Here is a 23,956-nt window from a genome sequence, read left to right as displayed (position 1 = left end):
TGAAGTCAGTGTATGGACCCCAGGGAAGGAGGAGGGATGGGGGGGGGGATTTTCCTTCCCCCACATAAATGGCCACAGCCCAAGGATATTTGACCCCAGATGTCCCTGATACACCCTGGGGTGGTTAACAGCTTGTCCCAGGGGTATGCTTTTTCACAATGGCTAAGCTTAGGGTGTAGAGCAGACCTGGGCATGATATGGCCCGTGGGCCGGATCCGGCCTGCCGGATGACCCTGACCGGCCCCCCTGCCATGCTGGGGAGCGAGGCATCTTTGAAAGCCCCGCAGAAGCCGGTTGCCTTGGCTGCCGGCTTCTCGCGAACTCGCGCCTCGCCCTACCTGCTGGGGAATGGCTTTAAGAAAACCTGCATGAAGCCCGGTTGCCTTGGCTGCCGGCTTCTCGCCGGGGCTTTCGCCTGCGCCTGCTGCTGAGGCTGGCTGACTTTGAAAGCCCCGCAGAAGCCGGTTACCTTGGCTGCCGGCTGCGAAACTTTAAACTGCCCGCTAAGCCAGCAGGCGTTCCTCCCATTGGGCTAAAGTGGGCAGTTGCCGCCGCAAGAGCAGCCACTGTGGGAGAAAGCACCAGGTTTGTTTTGTGGGATTTTTTGAATTTTCAGTGTTTTCCATTTTCCTGGCCTGCAGAGAGGCGCTGTTTTAAACTAGCAGCACCACGAAAATTTCAGGGATGTTTTGGGGAGACTCTCTCTGATGCTACCACACCCAGGTTTTGGTGAGGTTTTGGTTCAAGGGGAGTCCAGAGTTATGGACTCCCAGAGGGGGTGCCCCATCCCCATTGTTTTCCAATGGGAGCTAATAGGAGATGAGGGCTACACCTTTTGAGGGTTGATAACTTTGGACCCCCTGAACCAAACTTCACCAAACCTGGGAGGTATCATCAGCAGCATCTTTTACTGATACCACCCAGGTTTTGTGAAGTTTGGTCCAGGGGGTCCAAAGCTATGGACTCCCAAAGGGGGTGCCTCATCATCCATTGTTTCCAATGGGAGCTAACAGAAGATGGGGGCTACACCTTTGAGTGTCCATAACTTTGGATCCCCTGAACCAAACTTCACCAAACCTGGGTGGTATCATTAGGGGAGTCTCCTAAAGATACCCTGAAAGTTTGGTGCTGCTAGCTTAACAATTGTACCCCTGCCAACAGGCACCTCCCAAATTTCCCCGGTTTTTCCTTTTAAATCCCCCCGCCTATGACATGGCTTTAAAGGGAGAATCTGAGGTCCCCAGTTTAAACATTGCACGTTATGCTGTTTCAGGGTGGGGGAGAATCAACCCCAAAATAGCATCACTTCCAATGTTGTTTAAACTGATGCTGTTTCCCCCAATTGGGGGTACTGGATACAACACCATAAAATGTTTTCATAGCATAAAACATTTTGAAAGCATTTTGAAAATGTTTTCAAAAAATTATTTCTGCTGTGTGGCATGGTTTATTGCTGTGTTCAGATTTGTGAGTTGGGGCATGTTCTATAATGTGATGGTGACTTTGGAACAACCTGGTGTAAAAAATCATTGCTTGGTCACAGTGGAGGAGGGTGGCTGCCCATGCGGGGCGCCAAACTCCAGTTTGCCTAGATACGCCAGTGGGCGTAGCTACAAGGGGGGGTGCGCGTTGCATTGGGCATGCGCCTGGGGGGGGGCATAAACTCAGGTTTTGCCCAGGGCTCCAGTTTGCCTAGTTACGCCACTGCGCCTCGCCCCCACTGCGTTTTGGCCCAACCCTCCACAATATTTTCTCTTTCTTATGCGGCCCCATGGAAAAAATAATTGCCCACCCCTGCTGTAGAGTGTAGACATAATTCCATTGAAAGTGTTTTTCAGTCCCTCTCCCACTGCCGGTGTAATGCCTGAGAAATAGAAGAGTTTCAAAGGCACGCATAAAAACCCGAAAAGCCACTTTAAATGCAAGCGTGCCAGGCTGCAGAAGAGATTGGTCATGCAGCATTTCAACTTTCCTGCATTTGACAATGTCTGAGTTTGTACAGGTTGCCGCAGCGCTTCGTGCTGTTCTCTTGGCTACTCTCCTGACGGCCAAGATCAATTGAGCTTGGTATCTGATTCCTTGTCACTCGGGTCGCTTTGGTTGGCCTTAATGAAAGGTGTCGCGTGGACTTCGCTTTTCGAGGGGCCCAATTAGATCATAATGATACAGAACCAGCTCTGCTTATGACGCGGAATCGGCACAGCTCTGCGGCGAAGAGGGCGGGCTGCGGCTATGGACGGCCCCGAGGGGGTAGAGTTGCCAGCGACGGGCCAGGGAAGGATGCGCTGGTGGCGAGCGGAAGGCGTCTGTGGATGCCGCTGACAGACATCAGCAAACCTCACTCCTTCCCTCACAGGGCCCGCCCACAAGCAGCCTTCTTTTCCCATCCATTGGTTCCTGGGTCATAGATGCGGGGCGGGATTGGTTGGCGCTGTTAAAGTCGCAGCACCGGATTGGTTGGGCTAGCTTTCCATTCCGAGGCTGGGTGTCGGAGCTGCCTCTGCTGTCGCTGCCCTGTCGGCCTTTGGCTCAGGGAAGGCGGGTGAGTTCCGCGTCTGGACGCCTGGGCGGCGGGAGGCCGAGCGCAGGGTGGGCTCGGAGGGGCTTCTGTCGGGTCCGGAGCCTCAGGAGAGCTCCAGAGCGATCGGAGGTTCTTTCGCTCCAGCTGAATCCTTCTTGTTCTCCTCTGTGCCGAGGCCTGTGGTGGGGGTGGGGAAACAGGCCGCATCAGCAGCCTCTCTCTCTTTCTCTTGTGCCCCGGGTTGGGGTTGCTTCCCCAGCCGAGAGGTCCGGGATTTATCGAAGTTTCGCAACTGCCTCTCCAGGCTTTCGGTGAAAGGCGAGGGAGGTGCGGTGATGCTACTTTATAAGGTGATGCCACTTTCCTGCAGCGAAGGGGAGGAGAATGGGGAGCTGCCCTGAGGGGCAAGTGGGAAGGGATGGTGGTCCACAAGTTGTCTATAGAAGGAGTGCGTACACGAGAGAGACGTGAGCCTGCTTGTCCCCCCAGATCCCAGTTGTTGCAGGCTCTCTGTGTGTAGGATGTGGAAGGACACGTGAGTATACCGAGGGAGGTTTTGTTGTCATCCACTGACAGTCTCATAGGAGGTTTGGCCTGTGAAATTTGCATGGATACTGTGGTCTTCTTAAGGCACCCCTCCTTTGCAATATGTAAAACGGAATTTGTAACTTGCCTGAGACTGTAAATGAAATTATTTTTATGAAGCATATCTGATGAACACACAGTGCTTTGCCCCCACTGTATAACTCCTGTAAGTATTTGTATATCAACTCTTTCATTAAAAACATGCATATGTATTCATGTTGAGTGCATCATTAAGTTATTGGTTTCTGCTTTTATGTTAGGAGCTCAGGGACTATTATGTAAGGATAGAGATCTATGGGTGTACATAGTAACTGCTTTTTGTGTGAAAGAAATACTATTTTCTCTGTGTTGCACTGGCTGTTGGCCAGTCACAAGTAATCATGGTTAGTTGCTTTATAAACTCAAGTTTGGAAGGGATCAAAAGACTGTATTGTCCAATCTATGACTCAGGATGTTTCTGCCACTCTATTTTCTGTCATCTTACTCAGCCTCCATGAGAGTATTTAACATAAAAGTTTGAGTCCATCATATTTAAAATGCCATGTTTCATGATGCAAAATGGTGAAGAAAGAACACTAAAATATTTACATTGCATTCGTTACAATGATACCATTTTTCCTATATCGCCTGGGAACTGGAGGGGAAAAAATCAAGTTTAATGCTTGTATGGATGCATTGTGCTAAATACGAACCAGAGAGTTAATGTATATTTTATGTAGTTTGATATTTGGTTACATACATATATGGATTGTGTATCAAAACTTATATCAATAGAGATTGCAGAAGTGCTGATGAGAAAACAAAATTTATATAAATGCTCCTTTAGCCCCTAATCTATGAAGCAGGCCCTAGACCACAAATTCTTAGACTTAAGACTCTTTTATTGTTTGTGTTTGTTAAGTGTCATCAAGTCCCTTCCAACTAACGGAGACCCTATGAATTTGAGTCCTTCAAAATGTTCTATCATTATTAACAGTCTTGCTCAGGCCTTGAAAACTAATGCTATGGCTTTCTTTATTGAATCAATCCATCCCATGTTGGTTCTTTCTCTTGTCCTGCTGCCTGCAACTTTTCCAAGCATTATTGGGGGGGTTTTCAGTGACTCTTGTGACCACAACACTATCACTTCAGATTGGTCATTTTAGTTTCTAGTGAGAGTTCAGATTTGATTTGGACTAGAAACCACTAATTTGTCTTTTTGGCAGTCCATAGTATCTGTAAAACTTTCCTCCAGTACCATATTTCAAATGAAGGAGCCAAGGAATAGAAAATCTTTAACACTTTCAATTTCTTTGTCTTCAATCTTAAAGTTTTGTAATCCCAAGTAGTTATTACATTTGCCTTTATGAAGTTCAGATGTAAGCCTGCTTTGGTGCTTTCTGCTGTAACTTAAGTCTTTTCAAGTTTTCAATATTTTCTGCCAGTAATGTGGTATGACCTGCATATCTCAAATTGTTAATGTTCCTTGCACCAATTTTTGCTTTGTCTAAATCTAATCCAGCTTTCCGTATGATTATGTTCTGCATATAGATTGAAGAGACAGGAAGATAAAATACATTCTTGTCTGACATCTTTGCCAGTTGAAGACCATTCTGTTTCTCAGTATTCTGTCCTAACAGTATCTTCTTGTTCAGAGTACAGATGCACATAAAAACAATCAGATGTTGTGGTGTTGGGCCCAGACTTTAGAAGCAAGATTAAATATTTCAAACCTCAGATAACACTTTAGACAGTTCTATCGTTCACTCTTATTTGAGTCCTGTTTTTGATGCAGCACTCTTAAGGATTACCTTGTGAGTGCTGCATCAAATACACATTTAACAATTAATTTGTACCACAAATACTTTGAATTACGAAATGCAAGATGTGGTTGGGCTGAGTTGAAAATTTTTGCCTTCTGTAGAAAGCTTCCTGGAATTATGCAGTTTCTTGATTATTCTAAATAGATAGGTGGAATGTTTTAATTTTAAGTCCTGACTCTCCAGAGTGAAAAGACTGGCAGTGCCAGGCGTCACACAGGTGGCTGTTGTTACCAATGTTGTTTTCAAGTTCATGTATCTTTATATTTTTCTATGCATCTCTCTCTATTTACCTAGCAGTACTGGCAGATACAATACATACCGTATATACTCGCGTATAAGTCGACCCGCATATAAGTCGAGGCACCTAATTTTACCACAAAAAACTGGGAAAACTTATTGACTTGTGTATAAGTCGAGGGTGGGAAATGCAGCAGCTGCTGGTAAATTTCAAAAATAAAAATGGATGCCAATAAAATTACATCAATTGAGGCATCAGTGGGTTAAATGTTTTTGAATATTTATTTCAAAGAAAAACAGTAAACTAGCTATGTAAGTGGAAAAGAGGGTCAACAAGAACAATATGGTATCAACAATAACTTTAAAAGTACAAAAACTTTAGCTCAACCAGCAACCAAGCTAAAACACAAGAGTTAAAATCCTCCAAAACTGGATTCCTCATCATCATCTGTATGTCCAAATGTAACCCAACTTAGATTTTAAGAGGGATATTATCAGAAATGGAAAATCTACTATTAGCTTCCGTTGTAAACAATGGGGGATGGGGCATCCTCTTTGGGGGTCAATAACTTTGGATCCCCTGACCCAAACGTCACCAAACCTGGCTGGTATCATAAAGAGACTCTCCTGATGAGACCAGCCAGGTTTGGTGAAGTTTGGTTCAGAGGGTCCAAAGTTATGGACCCTCAAAAGGGTAGCCCCAACTACTAATAGCTCCCATTGAAAACAATGGGGAATGGGGGCACCAAACTTTACCAAACTTGGCTGGTATCATCAGGAGTGTCTTCTGAGGGTACCCTGAAATTTTGGTGCCTCTAGCATAAAAACACACATTTTCTTTAATGACCCGCATATAAGTCGAGGGGAGCTTTTTCAGCATTAAAAATGTGCTGAAAAATTTGACTTATACATGAGTATATACGGTAATCTGTGATTTATCTAAATATTTGGCTAGTTTTAAAGTGCAGTAGTACTATGATAGATGTGAGAATTTCTCAAAAGTATGTTTTCATTTATATCAAAAGCATTACTTTAAAAGATACAATATAAAAAGAATTTACAAATTTGTAATGAGACTTCTGTCAAGCGACTTGGTTTGCGACTGTCTCATAGGTGGGGTCTTTTGTTATATATTGGAAAAGTTATAGTACAAGCTGTGTAGAAACTAAGCCAGCTGTTGCATATCCCCTCTAGAAGAGTCTAAGGAAGAATGAGAAAAAAAGACTTTTACAAAAAAAATAATAAAAGAGGTGTTAATTTGAGAATTGGGTCTGATTCAGTACTTTTTTTTAAGATGACAGTGGAGTAAAGAGAATTTAATTTGTATTAAGTTAGTTTGGGGAACTTAACAGTGGTTCATTCATAACATCCAGCTTATCTGATGCAAGTCAGTCAGTGGAACAAGATGCCATTGCAACAGAGTTGTAAAAGCTTCCTTCTCAACAACAAAACCCTTAGAACTGTAACTTCATCTGCCATGAGCTCGGCTGTCTTTGTTTTAGAATGCCCTGCTTGGGTCCTCGTGCCTACCTACTTCTGTTAGGTAGGCACTAGGACCCAATTGGCCATGCTGGCAGGGGCTGATGGGAATTGTAGTCCATAACATCTGGAGTGCCAAAGGTTAGCCACCACTGGTCTAGGTGGTGTAGTTACATTTCTACTTATGGGTTTTTGTTGTTGTTGTTGAAAAGAGTATATGAATGGGAAAACTTTCACTTTTGTTTGTTGAACTTGCCTCAATTTTCTGGTGCCTTGAAAGGGGGGGGGGGGTTGCCATAGGAAAAAAAGGCTCCCTTCATCTTTCTGGAGTTCCTAAGGCTGAAAAAACAAGCATAAAACACCTCATATGCTTCCGTCAAAACAACTAAGTCATAGAAAAGGCAAGAAAACCAGCCCAGCATAGTTAGGAGGCATAGATGAAGGATAAGCGACAGGTACATAAAACATCATTGCTAACTGATTTTGCATTCCTGTTCTCCCTTCCTGTCCTATCTCAGCAACACTTTTGAAAGATGCAAAGTGGTTCACAAAACTCCTGAGGATGAGAGTTCTATAACCTACTGAGAACATCTAGAATACTTGGAAAGATGTTATCAGTAGTGTATATGGAATTCTTATACCTTGTCCTAATTTCTAGAGCATACTAGCAGTAAAGCCTATTGCATGAACAGATACAGCTGGTTGTAGATAACTGTTGGTGGGTTAACGGCATTCACTGAGGGGGCCAATCCCTCTCTCTTGGTCCCACAATTTACCACAGATAACAAAAACCTAGCCTAATTATAATATCTGGAGCATACCATAGGAAGAAACCTGCTTCTGGAGGAGAACAGATATAACAGGTTTGCCACTTTCTGGAAAGCAAGGAAAATTGTTCTAAAGGCAGAAAAAATGTGATTGACCTACTTTTGAAACATTGCTGCAAGAGAACAGTCTATATTTTGTGGCAGCTGAATACAGAGGTGGCAGAATACAAGTGTAATATAATGATACACACACATTCTATTATATGATTTTGAAAATTTTTATTAGCTGATAACTGAACAATAAAACGAAACAAAATAAAATTGTATGAGTTAGCATTATTTTATGAAGAAGCTGACTGGCTTCTTAAAAGTTTTTTGTATTTAAATAAACTGGAATCAATTTCATGTGATTTGAAGATTGAAATATTTTGACAGTTCACCAAATTGTGCATTATTTCTTCTGCCAGCTGTGAAGTTCAGATATCACAATACTACTCTTAACAATACATTTGAGATTGGTTTATAATGCAGAACTATATTAATAAAATGAAAACTATTTAAAATGTTATTTAAAAAACAACAACAGTAATTTAAATAGTTTACAAATAGGACTCCACAAGAACTTGTGTGGGGCATCTTGTTTCCCTCTCTCATTGTCTCTTCTTTCCAGTGGCGGAGCTATAAGGGGGCGGGGGAGCACACCGTGCACTGATCGCATGCCAGATCGCAACCCCCCATGCCCCCCACTTACCTTAGTTCTTCTCTCTTGCCCTTTAGTTTCTCTCTCTTCCCACCAGGAAATTCCTCTCTCCTGCAGCCTGGTGGGAACTACACTTCCCAGGAGACCTTGTTCCTTGGAAGTGTAGTTCCCACCAGGCTGCAGCAGAAAGGAACTTCCTGGTGGGAAGTGTAGTTCCCACCAGGCTGCAGCAGAAAGGAACTTCCTGGTGGGAAGTGTAGTTGCCACCAGGCTGCAAAAGAAAGGAACTAAGGTAAGTTTGGGGGGGGGGGAGTGCCGTGAGGGGTGGGTAGGGCTGGGCACCATTTTGCCCCCCCTACGCCTCTGCCTCTTTCTGTTTTCTGAAAGCTGATATAGCTTTTCCCTTCTTCCTGCTTCCTTCTCGCCTCCACACCCAACAGCTAACTTACATTTATCTGTCCATTTGACTTTAGGTTTTCTTTTCCCCCAAACAACCTCTACCTAGGAAAACTGTGTCCCAGTTGTGTAGTGCTGGCCACTGGCCCAGGCCTGCATTCATGCATGGTTGAGAACTCTCAAGGACTTGTGGGGGTGCATTTCACTTTCCACCGTATCCTACTCCCCACACTATTTCCTCTTTTGCTCCTCCATTTTCTCTCCTCTTTTCCTGCCTCATTCCCTCCTTTCAGCCATTCACCAAACAGCCCTTTATCTGCTTCTCATCTTCAGCTATATTTATTGTTTATTTACTTTAATTATACCCCCTTCTCCACAGTGGGGATCAAAGAAGCTTACATTATTTTCATTTTTTTTCTTCTTCACAACAATCCTGTGATGTCAGTTAAGCTGAGAGTATGTAACTGGCTCAAAATCACCCAGTGAGCTTCCACAGCAAGGTGGGAATTCAAACCCGGTTCTCCCAGACCCTTCTCTGAAGTTCCAACTGTTACACCACACTGGTTTTCATAGGTTGAATGCTGTTAAACACAATCAAGCTGCCAGGCCTAGATCAGTCATGCAAGTTCGGTGGAATCAAGTCATCCATACTTACTAACAGGATTGGCTCTGATGAGTCTTCCCTGAAAGGCCAAAAAAGCCCTGCCTTTTGCTCACAGGAATCATGCTTTGGAATGAGGTGGTTGTTTAGCAATGTTGTCAAATAGCCAAATAGCCCAACCGTTTTATCTTGGAAAAACAAAAGCAATGTGTGCTGTCATTTTTGCTTTGGCATCATACCTTTCTGATGTTCTACTGAAACAGTGCCAGGCATACGTAATCTGTTTTGATGAAACTTTGAATAAGGTGATCCAAAAGGGTCAAATGGATCTAGTGGTTAATTTTGGGGATGAATGCTGCCAAAGGGTTTCTGCGCGGGTTTTGACCAGTGTTCTATTTTTCAAACTACTGTTACTGAAAACCTTCTTCAGAAATGTCAAGAAAGTAATGTCCTCTTTACCAGTTGTAAAATTTCTATCGCTATGTATGGATGGGCCACATTTAGATCACCTTTTCCTTAAAAAATGAAAAGAAAAAAAATGAAAACCAACTCTGAAAAGATGAAAATGGTTTGATAGACCTTGGAACATGTAGCTTTGATGTTCCTTTAAAATAGCGTTGCATACAGTGAAATGGGACTTTAATTCAGCCTCATACAATGTGTATTATCTGTTCAAAGATTCCCCAGCTAGGCAGGCATCATAATCTGTATAAAAGGAAGCACACAGTTTCCCAAGTTTTGCTCCACTACGTGGTTGGAGAATGTTATGTATCGATAGGGGTATAACTGTTTTTGGCAATATTAAGAATGATGTAGAAGAGGCAAAACTCCCTAACAGTAGCTCTGTAAGTGACATAAAAGTGCAAAATCTTCTCATGAGGCATAAAATGGCTTTCATGAAAACAATTGCAAACAATTTCTACAAAGGTTTTAAATCCAAAAAACATTGGCAGCTATTTTGTATGAAGAGCTTTATAAGCTAATTAAGAAGCTCATGACTCATTGTATAAAATCAGACAAGCTGCAAGAATTATCATCTAGTTCATAGTTGTTAACAATTGAAGCAAAATTGTCTCAGAACTTGCTTGACAGAAACCTGGTTAAAATTGGCTTTGCAGTAAAGAAGCTCTTAAAAGAAGCTAAATGTACAGCTCCATTCATAGGCGTAGCTGCCACTGAGACATCTGGGGACAAACGCCCCGGGCGCCCCCACACTTCCGGGAAGGAGGACGGGTGTGGTTGGGCCTCTGCGCAACATGCACGCGCCACCTGGGCCAAGGCCTGCCCGGGTGGCTTGTGTATGTCATGCCGAGGCCCAGCCACGCCCCTTCTCCTTCCCAGAAGTGGCTGGATCTTGCCACCTCACAGCGTCGCCCTGTGGCGCTACATCCCCCCATTCACCTGAATTCAGCCAGCTGCTTTTTGCAGCCTGGTGGGAACTACACTTCCCAGGAGACCTTGCGGGCTTGTTGGGGCTTGCAAGGTCTCCTGGGAAGTGTAGTTCCCACCAGGCTGCTTTTCCCACCAGGCTGCAAAAAGCTGTCGGCTGAGCTAAGGTAAGTAGGGTGGAGGAGTGGGGGCGACGTTTGGGTACTATTTTGCCCTGAGCGCCATTCCCCCCCCCCTACACCACTGGCTCCATTCAAGGGGCACTCACCCTCCTCTGGGCACTTGCCCTTGTGGAGGGGCCAGATGCACTGGTGGCCACATGTCCCACAGCCCTTCTGCTGCAGAACCTGGAAGTTCGGGCTGCACTGGTATCCTGCTTGGGCGCCAGTGTGCATGTGTGTGTGGGGGGGAGGCTGATGCATTCCCTGGGGCAGAGCTGACATTAGTCGGCTCTTTTCAGAGCTTAAGGCTGGTTGCATGGTGCATCAGCCCTTGCCACCCTTTTGGTGGCATATATTCCTTAAACCAGGGGTGGCCAACCTATGGCACTCCAGATGTTCATGGACTGCAATTCCCATCAGCCCCTGCCTTAAACCCTATGGGGCCTTCTGGCAGTGGGGAAGCTTCCAGACTTTCCTGAGCTCTTTGAATCTCCAGAAAGCCCTATTAGAGGCAGGAGGACGTTGCCTCATTCCAGGTTTGGATGGGGTTGCCCGTGAATGTCAGGCAACCAAGTTTACATACCATGTCGAAACATAGTTGTTGAGCTGAATAGTTGGTTGAGGGAAGTCCTCTGAAGCTCAAGATAGGTTTATGGCTTATCAGCATTAGATCCTATCATCATTAATACAAAACCAAAGATTTGAATTCCCAGAATAGGAACTGTACTGTAACTTTTACATGAACAATTTGAATCAATGACACAATAGCTGAAAAATCAAAATAGTGCCTTGCTTTAACCACAGTGGCCCACAATGAATTCATATCTCAATTTCAGGTATACATGGTAAAATATGATGATGAAACTGGATTTGACTCTCTGATAGAGACATTTTGATGGCCAACAAGAATTTCTAAGTCCCATAAAATGTTGTCAAGATATTTCCTATCATGTCTTATGGTAATTCTTCAGTTGAAAGTATGTTTTTCTGTTAATAAGTCAGTGTTAATAAAGAACTTCCAGCGAAGAAACTGTTGTCTGTTAACACAAGGTTTATGATGCTGCCTTGAATTCTAGAGAAATTGAATTCATTGTAATTGATAGGAGAGTATTTCAGTCAGTCGAGTATGTTCACACGCAATACACGGATTACTTAAGAGGTGAAATGCGATAAGCAACAAGAATAAAAGAAGAAACTTGAGGGAGAAATTAAACAACTTGAAGATGCTAAAAAGAGAGAACTGTAGAAGTAACAAGTTATATTATTACGTCATTTTTAAAAAGAATACTTGTATGATTTCTAACTTGATTTTTAATTGCAGTTTCAGAACTAAGGTTCGTAATGTGGTTTCAGTTGAGCCATTTAAAATAAATATATAATTTTTAGTTTTAAAACTAGAACAAAAATGTTGTTTGTTAATGTTTAGAGATTCCGTGTATTGAAGTTCCATCTTATAATTTTTAGTTCAGTTTCAAAACCGATGTATTGAGTTAACAATCAGTGTTTGAAGAACACATTGAAGTTCTTAAAATTTTGCACTTTAGTACTAGTGTAGTTTTAAAATGTTTAATAAAACCTTTAATGTACAGTAACCTATGCATTTTTCAAATGGGTTTTTTTTTAAAATGGAATTCAGGGGAATTGAGAAAAGCTGGTCAGGGAATCAGAAATGGAAAATAAAATTCTAGTGGCAACCCTGTTACTGCTTGTGGTACAAAACTCAGGTTCTTAATTAGGCAGGTCTGAACTGTTTGCCCCCATACTAATGGAAGCATCATATGGCAAAATTAGACAATGTATGGAGTGGTGACTTCACAGTGCTGAAGTAGTCAAATTGAAAAAAGGAAATTTATGCCTGTAAGGACAGTCACCTTGGTGAAAACATTTTACAGTCATAGATTCAGTAAATATATCTTTTGAGGTCTAATCTTTAACTACAACTCTTATGGTCCATCAGTGGGGGCTGAATATTCAAAACAAGGGTCTATACACAGGATTCCTGAACAATGAAGATTGTATATTTAAGATCTGTTAAGACCTACATCTAATTAGTGTTAAGTGATCTTGAGTACGCATTTTTTCCTTAAGTGCCTTGCTGGATCTGACCAAGATTCATGTACTCGATATTTTTTTTGCAGTAATTCTGCTGACACTAAGTGATTGACTACAAATTGGCCAACAATCTTCTCATGGACCAGAGACTAACTAACTAACTTCTGTTGATATAATAGAGGAAGAAAACATATCATTGTGTCAATTATGTATGTTTGTTTGTTTGTTTGTTTATTAAATTTATAGGCCTCATCCCCGAAGGGCTTGTTCTTAACTAGCAGTCTATGAGAAATTGAGAACCCTGTGCAAGGGCTTCAGTTAAAGGACCGAAGGGACACTTAACTTGAGATGTATGGAAATTATCTCTGTCATTTTGTTTCTCATTTGTTTTTCCACCTAGAAAGGGGTTATTGGGAGACTGTTGAGTTGCCCAGAGAGGGGAGAAAGATGGGGGAGGGGGACAAAGATATTGTGGGACTAATTCCCCCAAGCATCAGGTGAATTTTGCTGTAACTTTTCAATGGAACAGAAAATTCAGGAACAGAATAGACAGGATATCATACGTTTGATATCTTCTGTATAAGTGGGAGGGCACCTACATCACCAGAAGCATATAAATAACAGGAGTCCCTATTAACCCTTGGTCACATTCTGCTTGTAACTGTTTCAGATTTAGCCTCAATAAATAGGACTCATAATTATGGGTACTAATGGTGGCCTGGAATTTGATCCACAATTTCGTTTAAAAGTGAACCCTTGCACCTACTGAGCATAGCTCTTACATTGAAAGAAGGAAGCTCCTTGAGTTGAGCACATTGTCTTTACAGTGAAACCTCGGTATTCATTGCCTTTGGTTTTCATTGGTTTCGGTTTTCATCGATTTTTTCTGTGAAAAATTTGTCTCAGTTTTTATTGATTTTCATCGGTTTTCATCGATTTGCAGTAAGGTGCAGGGGTTTGTGGAGAAAAATAACCCGGACAAAGCTGTTGCAGGCCATGCCTGCAACTTGTTTAATGACAATGTCTTGCCCCATTTCAGACAGATCTTGAAGAGGTGTCAGAAACAGACCTCTCTGGATGTTTCTGGTGCAACATTGGTCCACTGGCTCTGAAGCTGGTCCTCGTGTTATTGTTTGTTACTGTTTTCAGCACTAAACACTATGTTTATTCACCAAAAATGTGTTTTTGGTATGGTTTTTGGAGTGCTTAGAATGGATTAATTGGATTTACATTGATTCCTATGGAAAAGTTTGCATCGGTTTTCATCAGTTTTGGTTTTTATCGATTCTTTTCAGACAGATTACCAACAAAAACAGAGGTTCCACTGTATTTGAACAGAGCCTTTGGAGCTATAACCATCGTTCTGGTGATTAGCAGGGAAAGTCATATATGCCTCTATGGCAGGGGTCTGCAACCTGCAGCTCTCCAGATGTTCATGAACTACAAATCCCATCAGCCCCTGCTAGCATGGCCAATTGGCCATGCTGGCAGGGGCTGATGGGAATTGTAGTCCGTGAACATCTGGAGAGCCGCAGGTTGCAGATCCCTGCTCTATGGGTATTAAGTTTTGAAAAAGCAGGCAGCAATATGGGAAGAAGCTTGTCTTTTAAAAATGGCTCCTGGGTGTATATTGAGTCAGGACATAGTAACAGTGTCATTGATCAAAGGGTGCTGTTATCAACATACAGTCAGCTGCTGTCCTTTCCTTGTCAACCAGCAGGCACAAAAAGGCTACATTTACTTTGTCTTTGAGGATTGGGACGTTACAAATGGAAGCTTCTTCACTGCCTGCCAGTGACAATGGTTTTGTAATAAGCCCAGCCCAAATATATGGATGTCAGCTTCTCTTTGGACTCTTGCTTCTGGTGTTGCATTGTAACAACACCAAGTAAACACCATACTGCAAAACATTGTCATTTGGAAATAGTCTGAGAACCGGATGTTGTATAAAGTTTAATGCCACCATATGACAATCTTAGGCTCTTACAAATGCTGAACAGTCTAAACTGGTAGATATAATATTCCAGTGAGTTAATAAAAAGGCTCCCATTCCATGGGAGAATGGTGCAGTATCATGCAGGAGTAATTCCTATGTCAGGACCAACAATGATGGAAGCTTCAGAAAGATCTAAGGATCAGTACATTCAGTTTGTCTTCACAATCAGTTCTTTCTTTGTATATTAAATTAAATCACAATCACTTCTTAATCAGCAGAGATCATCAATTAAAAGTGTCTTGAAAGCTTGCTTGAATCCAGATGTGTTGGAAGTTGGTCAGCTGTTAATAGCAATTTTCGGAAGAGCTGGAAACAAATAATGGATTGCAGTGATGACAGACATCAGTGCATCTTGTATTGATTAACAAACACAACTAGCGAAGGGTCCAGACTCTTTGAACTTCTGAACTCCTATCAAGATGGGCATAAGATTCAGTAAACTGAATCTAAATTGAGTTTATTATCTGGCACTGGTGGAGTTTGGAGGTTGCCAATCACTCAGGCTTATTGCTGTGCCTTTTCCACTACTGAAAAGAATATGTAGTAACCAAACTCCAGTTCATTGGAGACAGCATAGGGACAGCTCCCACAGGCAGAGGAACCCTTTCCATTTTCCCTGATCCACAAAGGCATTTAGCAGGTAGACATGAGGGCAACCTGTGAGCTAGCAGAGTTGACTCCCAACTACTAGAGGCAAGCTAAGAGGAAAGAAGGCATCCAGAGATCAAATAACCTGATGGTGCTAGCTGTCAGAAACTCTACAATAGCCAAAGGCTGGCTGACTGGAGAGGTGAGAATGGGGTGTGTGCTTTCTTGAAGATCCATGGGCATGATGGCTGAGCAGGAAGGCTTACCCTCTTAGCTGTTCCAGAGTGCCCTGGATAATCAAGTTCCAGATAGCAAAACTTTTGTTGAAATTTATTTGTAAAAGAGTTAGCAAGTGCTGGTAAGAAAATGAGCATTTTCTTAATCTTGTTCTTTGAAGGATTCTGTGCCAGGAAAAGCATTGCTTGCAGCAACAAATGTACTACATTTATCACCGGCCAAGACCATGTTCAGTGTTCTCCCCCACCCCCCATAAGCACTCCATGAACTTGGGCTGATAATTCTGTTGTGTGGAGTGGTGACTTGTATGTTAGCAGAGTATGTTGTCTAAGCCAGGCCTTCACCATAGGGAATTTGTGCTACCTAGTGAATACAGGCAATAATATATATCTGGATATTGCCTCTGCCTCACGTTGCTAGCCAATAATGTATATTCTTTAAAAGATAGATCTAGACCAGGGATTTGTTTATTTATTTACGATATCTATACCCAACGTTGTACTAGAGCAGGGGTCGGGAACCCGCGGCTCGCGAGCCGCATGCGGCTCTTCGGGGCTTCTCGTGAGGCTCCCTGCTGGCTGCCCCTTCCCGGGCAAGCCTGGGCAGAAATTAAAGGCAACGAGGTAAGGGGGCGAGCGAGCAGAGCGGGGGCGAGGAAGCGAGCGAGCAAGTGGGGGGGGGGGAGCGAGCGGGCAGGCAGGCAACTGAGCGGGGGCGGACGGGCAAGCGAGGCAAGCAGGTGGCCAGGCGTCGAACGGTCGGGGGCCAGCCACGAGCCGGCGAGTGGGCGGGGGGCGAACACCGCCGAGGGCCGAAAGCAGGAAGGTGGGTGGTTGAGCGGGCAAGTGAGCCGAGGCCGCAGCAAGCCGAGCCGGCAAGAGGGCAAGTGGGCGGAGCCGGGGCAAGGCAAGCAGGTAAGCGGGCGGGCAAGTGAGCGGGCGGGCAAGGCAAGCAGGTAAGCGGGCGGGCAAGTGAGGGGGGCGGGCAAGGCAAGCAGGTAAGCAGGCGGGCAAGTGAGCGGGCGGGCAAGGCAAGCAGGTAAGCGGGCGGGCAAGTGAGGGGGGCGGGCAAGGCAAGCAGGTAAGCGGGCGGGCAAGTGAGCGGGGGGCAAGGCTAACAGGTAAGCGGGCGGGCAAGTGAGCGGGTGGGCAAGGCAAGCAGGTAAGCGGGCGGGCAAGTGAGCGGGGGGGCAAGGCAAGCAGGTAAGCGGGCGGGCAAGTGAGCGGGCGGGCAGGGCAAGCAGGTAAGCGGGCGGGCAAGTGAGCGGGCGGGCAAGGCAAGCAGGTAAGCGGGCGGGCAAGTGAGCGGGCGGGCAAGGCAAGCAGGTAAGCGGGCGGGCAAGTGAGCGGGCGGGCAAGGCAAGCAGGTAAGTGGGCGGGCAAGTGAGCGGGGGGCAAGGCAAGCAGGTAAGCGGGCGGGCAAGTGAGGGGGGCGGGCAAGGCAAGCAGGTAAGCGGGCGGGCAAGTGAGCGGGCGGGCAAGGCAAGCAGGTAAGCGGGCGGGCAAGTGAGCGGGCGGGCAGGGCAAGCAGGTAAGCGGGCGGGCAAGTGAGTGGGCGGGCAGGGCAAGCAGGTAAGCGGGCGGGCAAGTGATCAGGGGCAAGGCAAGCAGGTAAGCGGGCGGGCAAGTGAGCGGGGGGCAAGGCAAGCAGGTAAGCGGGCAGGCAAGTGAGCGGGCGGGCAAGGCAAGCAGGTAAGCGGGCGGGCAAGTGAGCGGGCGGGCAAGTGAGCGGGCGGGCAAGGCAGGCAGGTAAGCGGGCGGGCAAGTGAGCGGGGGGGGCAAGGCAAGCAGGTAAGCGGGCGGGCAAGTGAGCGGGCGGGCAGGGCAAGCAGGTAAGCGGGCGGGCAAGTGAGCGGGCGGGCAGGGCAAGCAGGTAAGCGGGCGGGCAAGTGAGTGGGCGGGCAGGGCAAGCAGGTAAGCGGGCGGGCAAGTGAGCGGGCGGGCAAGGCAAGCAGGTAAGCGGGCGGGCAAGTGAGCGGGCGGGCGGGCAAGGCAAGCAGGTAAGCGGGCGGGCAAGTGAGTGGGCGGGCAAGGCAAGCAGGTAAGCGGGCGGGCAAGTGAGCGGGCGGGCAGGGCAAGCAGGTAAGCGGGCGGGCAAGGTGGTATGGTGGAAAGGCAAGGAAAAGAAATATGGTGGGCAAATGGTCGGGTGGACAAGGCAAGCAGGTAAGCGGGCGGGCAAGTGAGCGGGCGAGCAAGGCAAGCAGGTAAGCGGGCAGGAACATGAGCGGGTGGAAAAGGCAATAGGTGGATAAGAAATCAGGTGGAAAGGCAAGCAGGTAAGCGGGCGTGAAAGTGAATGGTGGACAAGGATGGCACAAAATATGGCGGGCAAGTGACATGGGGGCAAGGCAAGCAGGTAAGCGGGCGGGCAAGTGAGTGGGGGGCAAGCCAAGCAGGTAAGCGGGCGGGCAAGTGAGCGGGCGGGCAAGGTAAGCGGGCGGGCAAGTGAGCGGGCGGGCAAGCCAAGCAGGTAAGCGGGCGGGCAAGTGAGCGGGGGGGGTGAGCAAGCGAGGAGGGGGGCGGGCGGGGGGGCAAGCAAGCTGCCGGGCGAGTAGGGGGCGGCCGAGCGAGCAGGGCGGGCGCATCCATGCGCTTCTTAGAATGAGTGGAGTAAAAGGTAAAAAAACCCTAATATATACAGTGTTATCTTTATTTTAAATGTCAAAAATTATTTGCGGCTCCAAGTGTTTTCTTTTCCTGTGGAAAACGGGTCCAAATGGCTCTTTGAGTGTTAAAGGTTCCCTACCCCTGTACTAGAGTCTAGGCAGCTTGCAAAGGTTAAAAAAATCCACAATAGAAGGATCATGGAAGGAAGGATAAGAATTGAGAATAATGGAAGAAGAAACTACACTGAAGGAACCTTCACTCCCCCCCCCCCCCCCCCCCCCCGATCAGCAGTTGTAGAGGTTTCCAGGGAGGCTAACCAAATACCTGGGTGAAGAGGAAGGTCTTTGCCATGCACCTAAACCCATAAAGTGTAGGCAGATGGTAAATCTTTAAGGGGAGAGTATTCCAGAGGGCAGTCATGGAAAAAGCCTACCTACATGCTTCCTTGCACATTAACAGAGGGAGGAATCACCAAGAACGCCTTCCCCTGTGATCTCACTGCCCAGGCAGGTAATATTGGCACTGGTGCTCCTTTAGGTAGGCAGGGCCCAAGCTGTTTAGGGCTTTGTACGTCAGCACCTTGAATTATATAAAAGCCCTTACATAAAGTGGTCCTTATATAAAGCAGCGATGCGGCCGCACTTGGAGTACTGTGTACAGTTCTGGTCGCCACATCTCAAAAAGGATATCGAAGAGATAGAAAAAGTGCAGAGAAGGGCAACGAGGATGATTGAGGGACTGGAGCACCTTCCTTATGAGGAGAGGCTGTAGTGTTTGAGACTCTTTAGTTTGGAGAAGAGACGTCTGAGGGGGGATATGATTGAAGTCTATAAAATTATGCATGGGGTAGAAAATGTTGACAGAGAATTTTTTCTCTCTTTCTCACAATACTATAACCAGGGGGCATACATTGAAAATGCTAGGGGGAAGAATTAGGACTAATAAAAGGAAACATTTCTTCACACAACATGTGATTGGTGTTTGGAATATGCTGCCACAGGAGGTGGTGATGGCCACTAACCTGGATAGCTTTAAAAGGGGCTTGGACAGATTTATGGAGGAGAAGTCAATCTATGGCTATCAATCCTTGATCCTCCTGAGGATTGTAAAATGCTCCAGTGACCAGGTGCTTGGAAGCAGCAGCAGCAGAAGGCCATTGCTTTCACATCTTGCATGTGAACTCCCAAAGGCATCTGGTGGGCCACTGTGAGTAGCAGAGTGCTGGACTAGATGGACTCTGGTCTAATCCAGCAGGATCTTTCTTATGTTCTTAATTGTTCCCAGGAGTGAGTTGGGAACTAGTGCAGTTCCTTAAGGACCAGCTTGGTGTGTATCCAGCCAGATATACTGGCTAACAGTCTAGCTGCTGCATGCTACACTAACTCCAGCTTCCAGATCGTCTTCAAGGGCAGCCCCATGTAGAGTGCATTACAGTCATCCAATTGGGAGGTTACCAGAGCATGTAATACTGTGGCTAGGTCCCCTTTGTCGAAAACTGGGCAGAGTTGGTGAACCAGACAGAAATGCTGGAAGACCCTCATGGCCACCACAGTCACCTGAGGCTCAAAGGACAGTGATGAATCCAGGAGCACCCCCAGATCTTGTACCCCATCCTTCTGAGGCAATACAACCCCAGAACCGGGTGTCCCATGATCTCGCAGACTCAGAAGCCCAGAACACAGAGAACCTCAATTTTGTCTGGATTCAGCCTCAGTTCGTTGGCCCCCATCCAGCCCACAACTGCTTCCATAGAAAATACAAAAGTGGGGGTTTGTACATTAATGATCAAAACTGTGAGTAATGCACAAACAATGGCTAGCAGTCAGTAGGACTGAATAACTTGATACTTTATTCAATCAGTAGTACATAGTCTACATATGAACATAGTCTACAAATGGGGCTATGAGACAACTAATGCCCCAGTCTCCACAAATATATGTCAAAGCATGCAATCTTTTAACAATTCAAATCAATGAAAGCTTCTCAAAGCTCAATAGAAAACTCACAACAAGCTGCCAATATCCGGTAGTGTCTGGCTTTGATGACTCTTTGAAGGCTCATGGGCACGAGGTATCTGCAATGAAAATATGCAAATTAACAAAACTATAAATACATGTATGTATCCAGACCAATATAGGGTCCAAAGAAAGATATTCTTACAATTCTATAAAGAGAAATACAGATACCATCATGACACCTATTTAAACATGGCCCTGCCCCTCATATTTGTGGCAACAATGTGGGCACTAAAGAAATTTTAAGTCAGCTAATTACTCAATTTTAACGTGCGTTACCTCTGCCAAGCTATCTCTTTGCTGCAAAGGTCCCTTGAAGCCAGAGAGTGCTGGCAGTCATTTAAAGGAATGTAGCACACAAGTGGTACAGGTTATCTAAGGCAGAAAGGTCCAGAATGTCATTAAGTCCTGTGGATTCTTACTAATTGTGTACCTAAGATTTGTCAAAAAAAATTCTGATATAAAAAATGCTCTGTTTGTCCTGATTTTTTTTTTACAAATAAGGATAGATTTCCCATGTTTGTATATGCACCACTATGGCATCTGTATCTTGTTTTTTAGCATTAGAATAATACCTTATAGAATTACTAAGAATAAAATTGTAAGAATGCTGTGGGACATAGCATTCTTGATGAGACTAGACTCCAAATCCCCTGATGACCTCTCCCATTTCTAATTATTCTGCTAATTTACGCTGTCACTCTGTATAACAGATCTACGGACCAAAGCCATAGAGCTCTGTGAGGTTGGGGGGCGGGGGCGGGGAATTCAACATACTTAGATCTTGACTGGCTGATAAACATTAGAATTTTGAAAATAAAATTCTGTATTGCTTAGTGTTGCTTTATAATCATGTGAATTCTATGGTTTTAGTTTTGCTTCTTGATGTCGAACTTCTGTGCAATTTAAAATACAACAAATTGACATGATTGGTTGGATATGTGGTAGTAATGGGACAGTAGTATTGGTATGATTGCTTGTTTCACAGAAATCACAATAAAATTTCTCTAACATTTCTGCTATGTCCTGGTTTGTAAAAGCTTCAAAATATTTGTTTACTTTTTTAAAATTGCTCCACTTTTTTACTTATATAATTGGAGAATATACAATTCTAAAAGTTATAAAAATGCTTATAGGAAATTCAGCTAGACTTACAACTGAAAATTACTTTTCTTAGTCCTCTTGAGAGGTCATGGGGGAAATGAATGAGCAAATCAGTGAGTAAACATATGGTGCTTTTTTATGGAGCTGAAATGTATATATGGGCTGCTGCAGTAGAATGCACAAACTTGGCATTTCTGTTAAAGTTACTAATTAAAATAATGTAATTGGTATCACAGGTTTCATGGACGAATAAAATGATAGATCATATGGACTGAGGAGATGGCAGAAAGAAAGCTCCTGAAAGAATATGGATCAGATTGAAGTCTTTTCTAACAAGATCCTACTGAACTGCAGTATGTATCCTGACATCAGCCACTTACTAACAATTCCAAATCTTCCTTTGTGTTTCCTATGAATCCTCCGCATCATGATAGGAGCTCTATTGGCTCCCCCTTTTTATAAAGTCCAGCTGACTCCCTTTACAAAGCTAGAATCCAACCTTGCAAATTGGAGGTGTGTGGCTATGTCTCCCCAACTTGACAGGCAACCTGTTGGCTCCCTCCCTTTGCAAAGCCAGGATCCAGCCTTGCAGCCAGTTTTTTGGGGGGAGGGGTGCCCATGGAGATGGGGAGAACAGAGAAAAGAGCAAACAAAGTAATTTTCTCATGTGATTTTAGTGTATAACTTTTCACATTTGCCTGAATGTCCGTCTTGTTTTCCTGAACTGTTTTACTAACTTGGGCAGGAAAGTTGACCACAAAGGGAAAGGTAGGTGAAAGCGAATTAGACTGAGGTTGATGCATCTATGTTTGCTCAATCAACAACTACCCGTACACATTCCTTCTTTATTGTGGTCTCTACCTTATGGAATGGCCTTCTTGGAGAGGTCAGGAAGGCTCCTATTCTACTAGCTTTCCTTGAACTATGAAAAACTAAATTTTTCAAGAAGGGTGCTCTATAGGCAATAGAGTTTCAATGTACTAAATGATGCACAGCTACTCAGATAAATTATTAGGAACTGTGATCTTTCCTAGAGTGCGCACCTCTCTGAAACTAGGATCCTTCTACATCATTTTGCATTATTTAATGTGGTATTAATATTTGTGTTTTGCTTCAGTTGTGTTTTTAGATTTCTGATTGGTTTTACAACCCTAATCCTATTGCTTTGTTTATTGAACGTCCCATCCTATTGATTGTATTGACTCACTCTGGGTAATCAGCCTTGAATCCAAGTGAGAAAGATGAACTATAAACAAACAAACATGTGCTTCATCCAATCTTTTAAAGGTTAGGGCAAAATATACCCATTCATAAAAGGTGGGGAAACTTTTCTATGTGGAATCTTCCAGATTTCTGAAATCATGCTTAGTTTGTTTGTGACAGCATCAGTAAGAAGCAAGCATTGCATTTGTTACTTCTAGCTGTTACTATTACTTATTATGTAATTATTATGGTAGAATTCATGTAAATTTTTTAAACTAACTTTGTAGTTTTGCACTTGCTTTAGCATCTCTGATGAATCTTCTGCAGTTGATGGAAAACTCATGCTACTTGCTATAATTCCATGATATTAGATTGTGAAACCATAGCTTGTCTTACTTGTTCCCTTGACCTTCTGCTGCATTATATATAAAACTTTGTGGGACTTCTTTGTCTTAGTCTGCAAGCTGAAAGAATAGCAGCTGTCATACCAACAGAAAGGCCATAGTAATGAATAGGGGAAAGCAGTAAAATAGCCTAATTAGACCCACTTGAGAGTGAGCATTTCCCAAAAATAGCCACATGGAAACTAGAGAAATGCAATACCCACTAGAGCAGTGGTGGCGAACCTATGGCACGGGTGCCAGAGGTGGCACTCAGAGCCCTTTCTGTGGCACGCACAGAGTGCCCCCCCCCCCACATCTAGGCTGGCCTGGGCCTCTGGGCTCTATTATTAGCATTAAACCTATGATCAAGTTTTGAGGAAGCAGTGTAGGTAACCCTGTTAAGCGCTGTTAAACCCCACTGATTTTCATGCAAATAACTGAAGCACGATCCTTTACCTGAGAGTAAGCTCGGTTGCTAGCAATGGGGCTTGCTTCTGTGTAAACCCTCCTAGGGTCATGATTCACCCATTGGAATAGTTGCACGGTTGCTTCAAAGCAAAGCCACCGACTAACACCAAGCTTACTCCTGAGTAATGCATGCTAAAACCTCAATATTCAGGTTAAATTGCCATGTTGGCACTTTGCAATAAATAAGTGGGTTTTGGGTTGCAATTTGGGCACTGGGTCTCGAAAAGGTTTGCCATCACTGCACTAGAGTCAAGCCACTTTGTAACAAGGGGTATTCCCTCTAATGTTCACTTTTCAGGACCCAGTCTTTTGAATTTAAGGGAAGATCTGAGGCTTATTTTTGTTCCCAGGTTGAATGTGAAAACCCTGTATTCTCCAGCCATTACTCCATTTCTCTCCATTGCTTAGGTTTGAGTTAAAAAAATTATTTGTAAAATCATTTAATAATTCTAGACATGATTTTATAACATTAGTGGCACACAAAAAACCTGGCATAAGTAAGAGCAGTTAAAAATATATGAGCATACATGACCTTCCTGCAGAATTTATCTTCCAACCGCTTGAGGCAAGCTGAGGGAAAGAGTGGTAGCCAAGGATGACATCAACTGGTAGTATCAACTGTCAGAAGCTCATCTATGATGGAGACATCAAACTAGCTAGTTA

At 44.5% G+C, this 23,956-nt stretch overlaps 1 protein-coding gene across 5 annotated transcripts in view; it reads left to right on the top strand.

Moving 5' to 3' along the window:
- Nucleotides 1-2,466: 2,466 nt before the first annotated feature.
- The window catches only part of PJA2 (praja ring finger ubiquitin ligase 2), a 62,773-nt gene continuing 41,283 nt past the window's right edge, over nucleotides 2,467-23,956 (top strand). For 3 of the 5 annotated variants that reach the window (XM_048503060.1, XM_048503061.1, XM_048503056.1), the window contains exons 1-2: nucleotides 2,467-2,542; nucleotides 21,476-21,592. In XM_048503060.1, coding sequence (XP_048359017.1) covers nucleotides 21,547-21,592 — 46 coding nt within the window. In that variant the 5' untranslated portion in view covers nucleotides 2,467-2,542; nucleotides 21,476-21,546. Of the gene's footprint in view, nucleotides 2,590-2,676; nucleotides 2,872-21,475; nucleotides 21,593-23,956 lie in introns of those variants that run through there. The other 2 variants (XM_048503059.1, XM_048503057.1) reach the window with 2 other exon arrangements.

Source organism: Sphaerodactylus townsendi, linkage group LG07 (genome assembly GCF_021028975.2).
Source record: "Sphaerodactylus townsendi isolate TG3544 linkage group LG07, MPM_Stown_v2.3, whole genome shotgun sequence".
NCBI classification, from domain to species: domain Eukaryota; kingdom Metazoa; phylum Chordata; class Lepidosauria; order Squamata; family Sphaerodactylidae; genus Sphaerodactylus; species Sphaerodactylus townsendi.
Note: the sequence above shows the minus strand (reverse complement) of the source record. Positions and strands in the feature narration are given on the sequence as shown.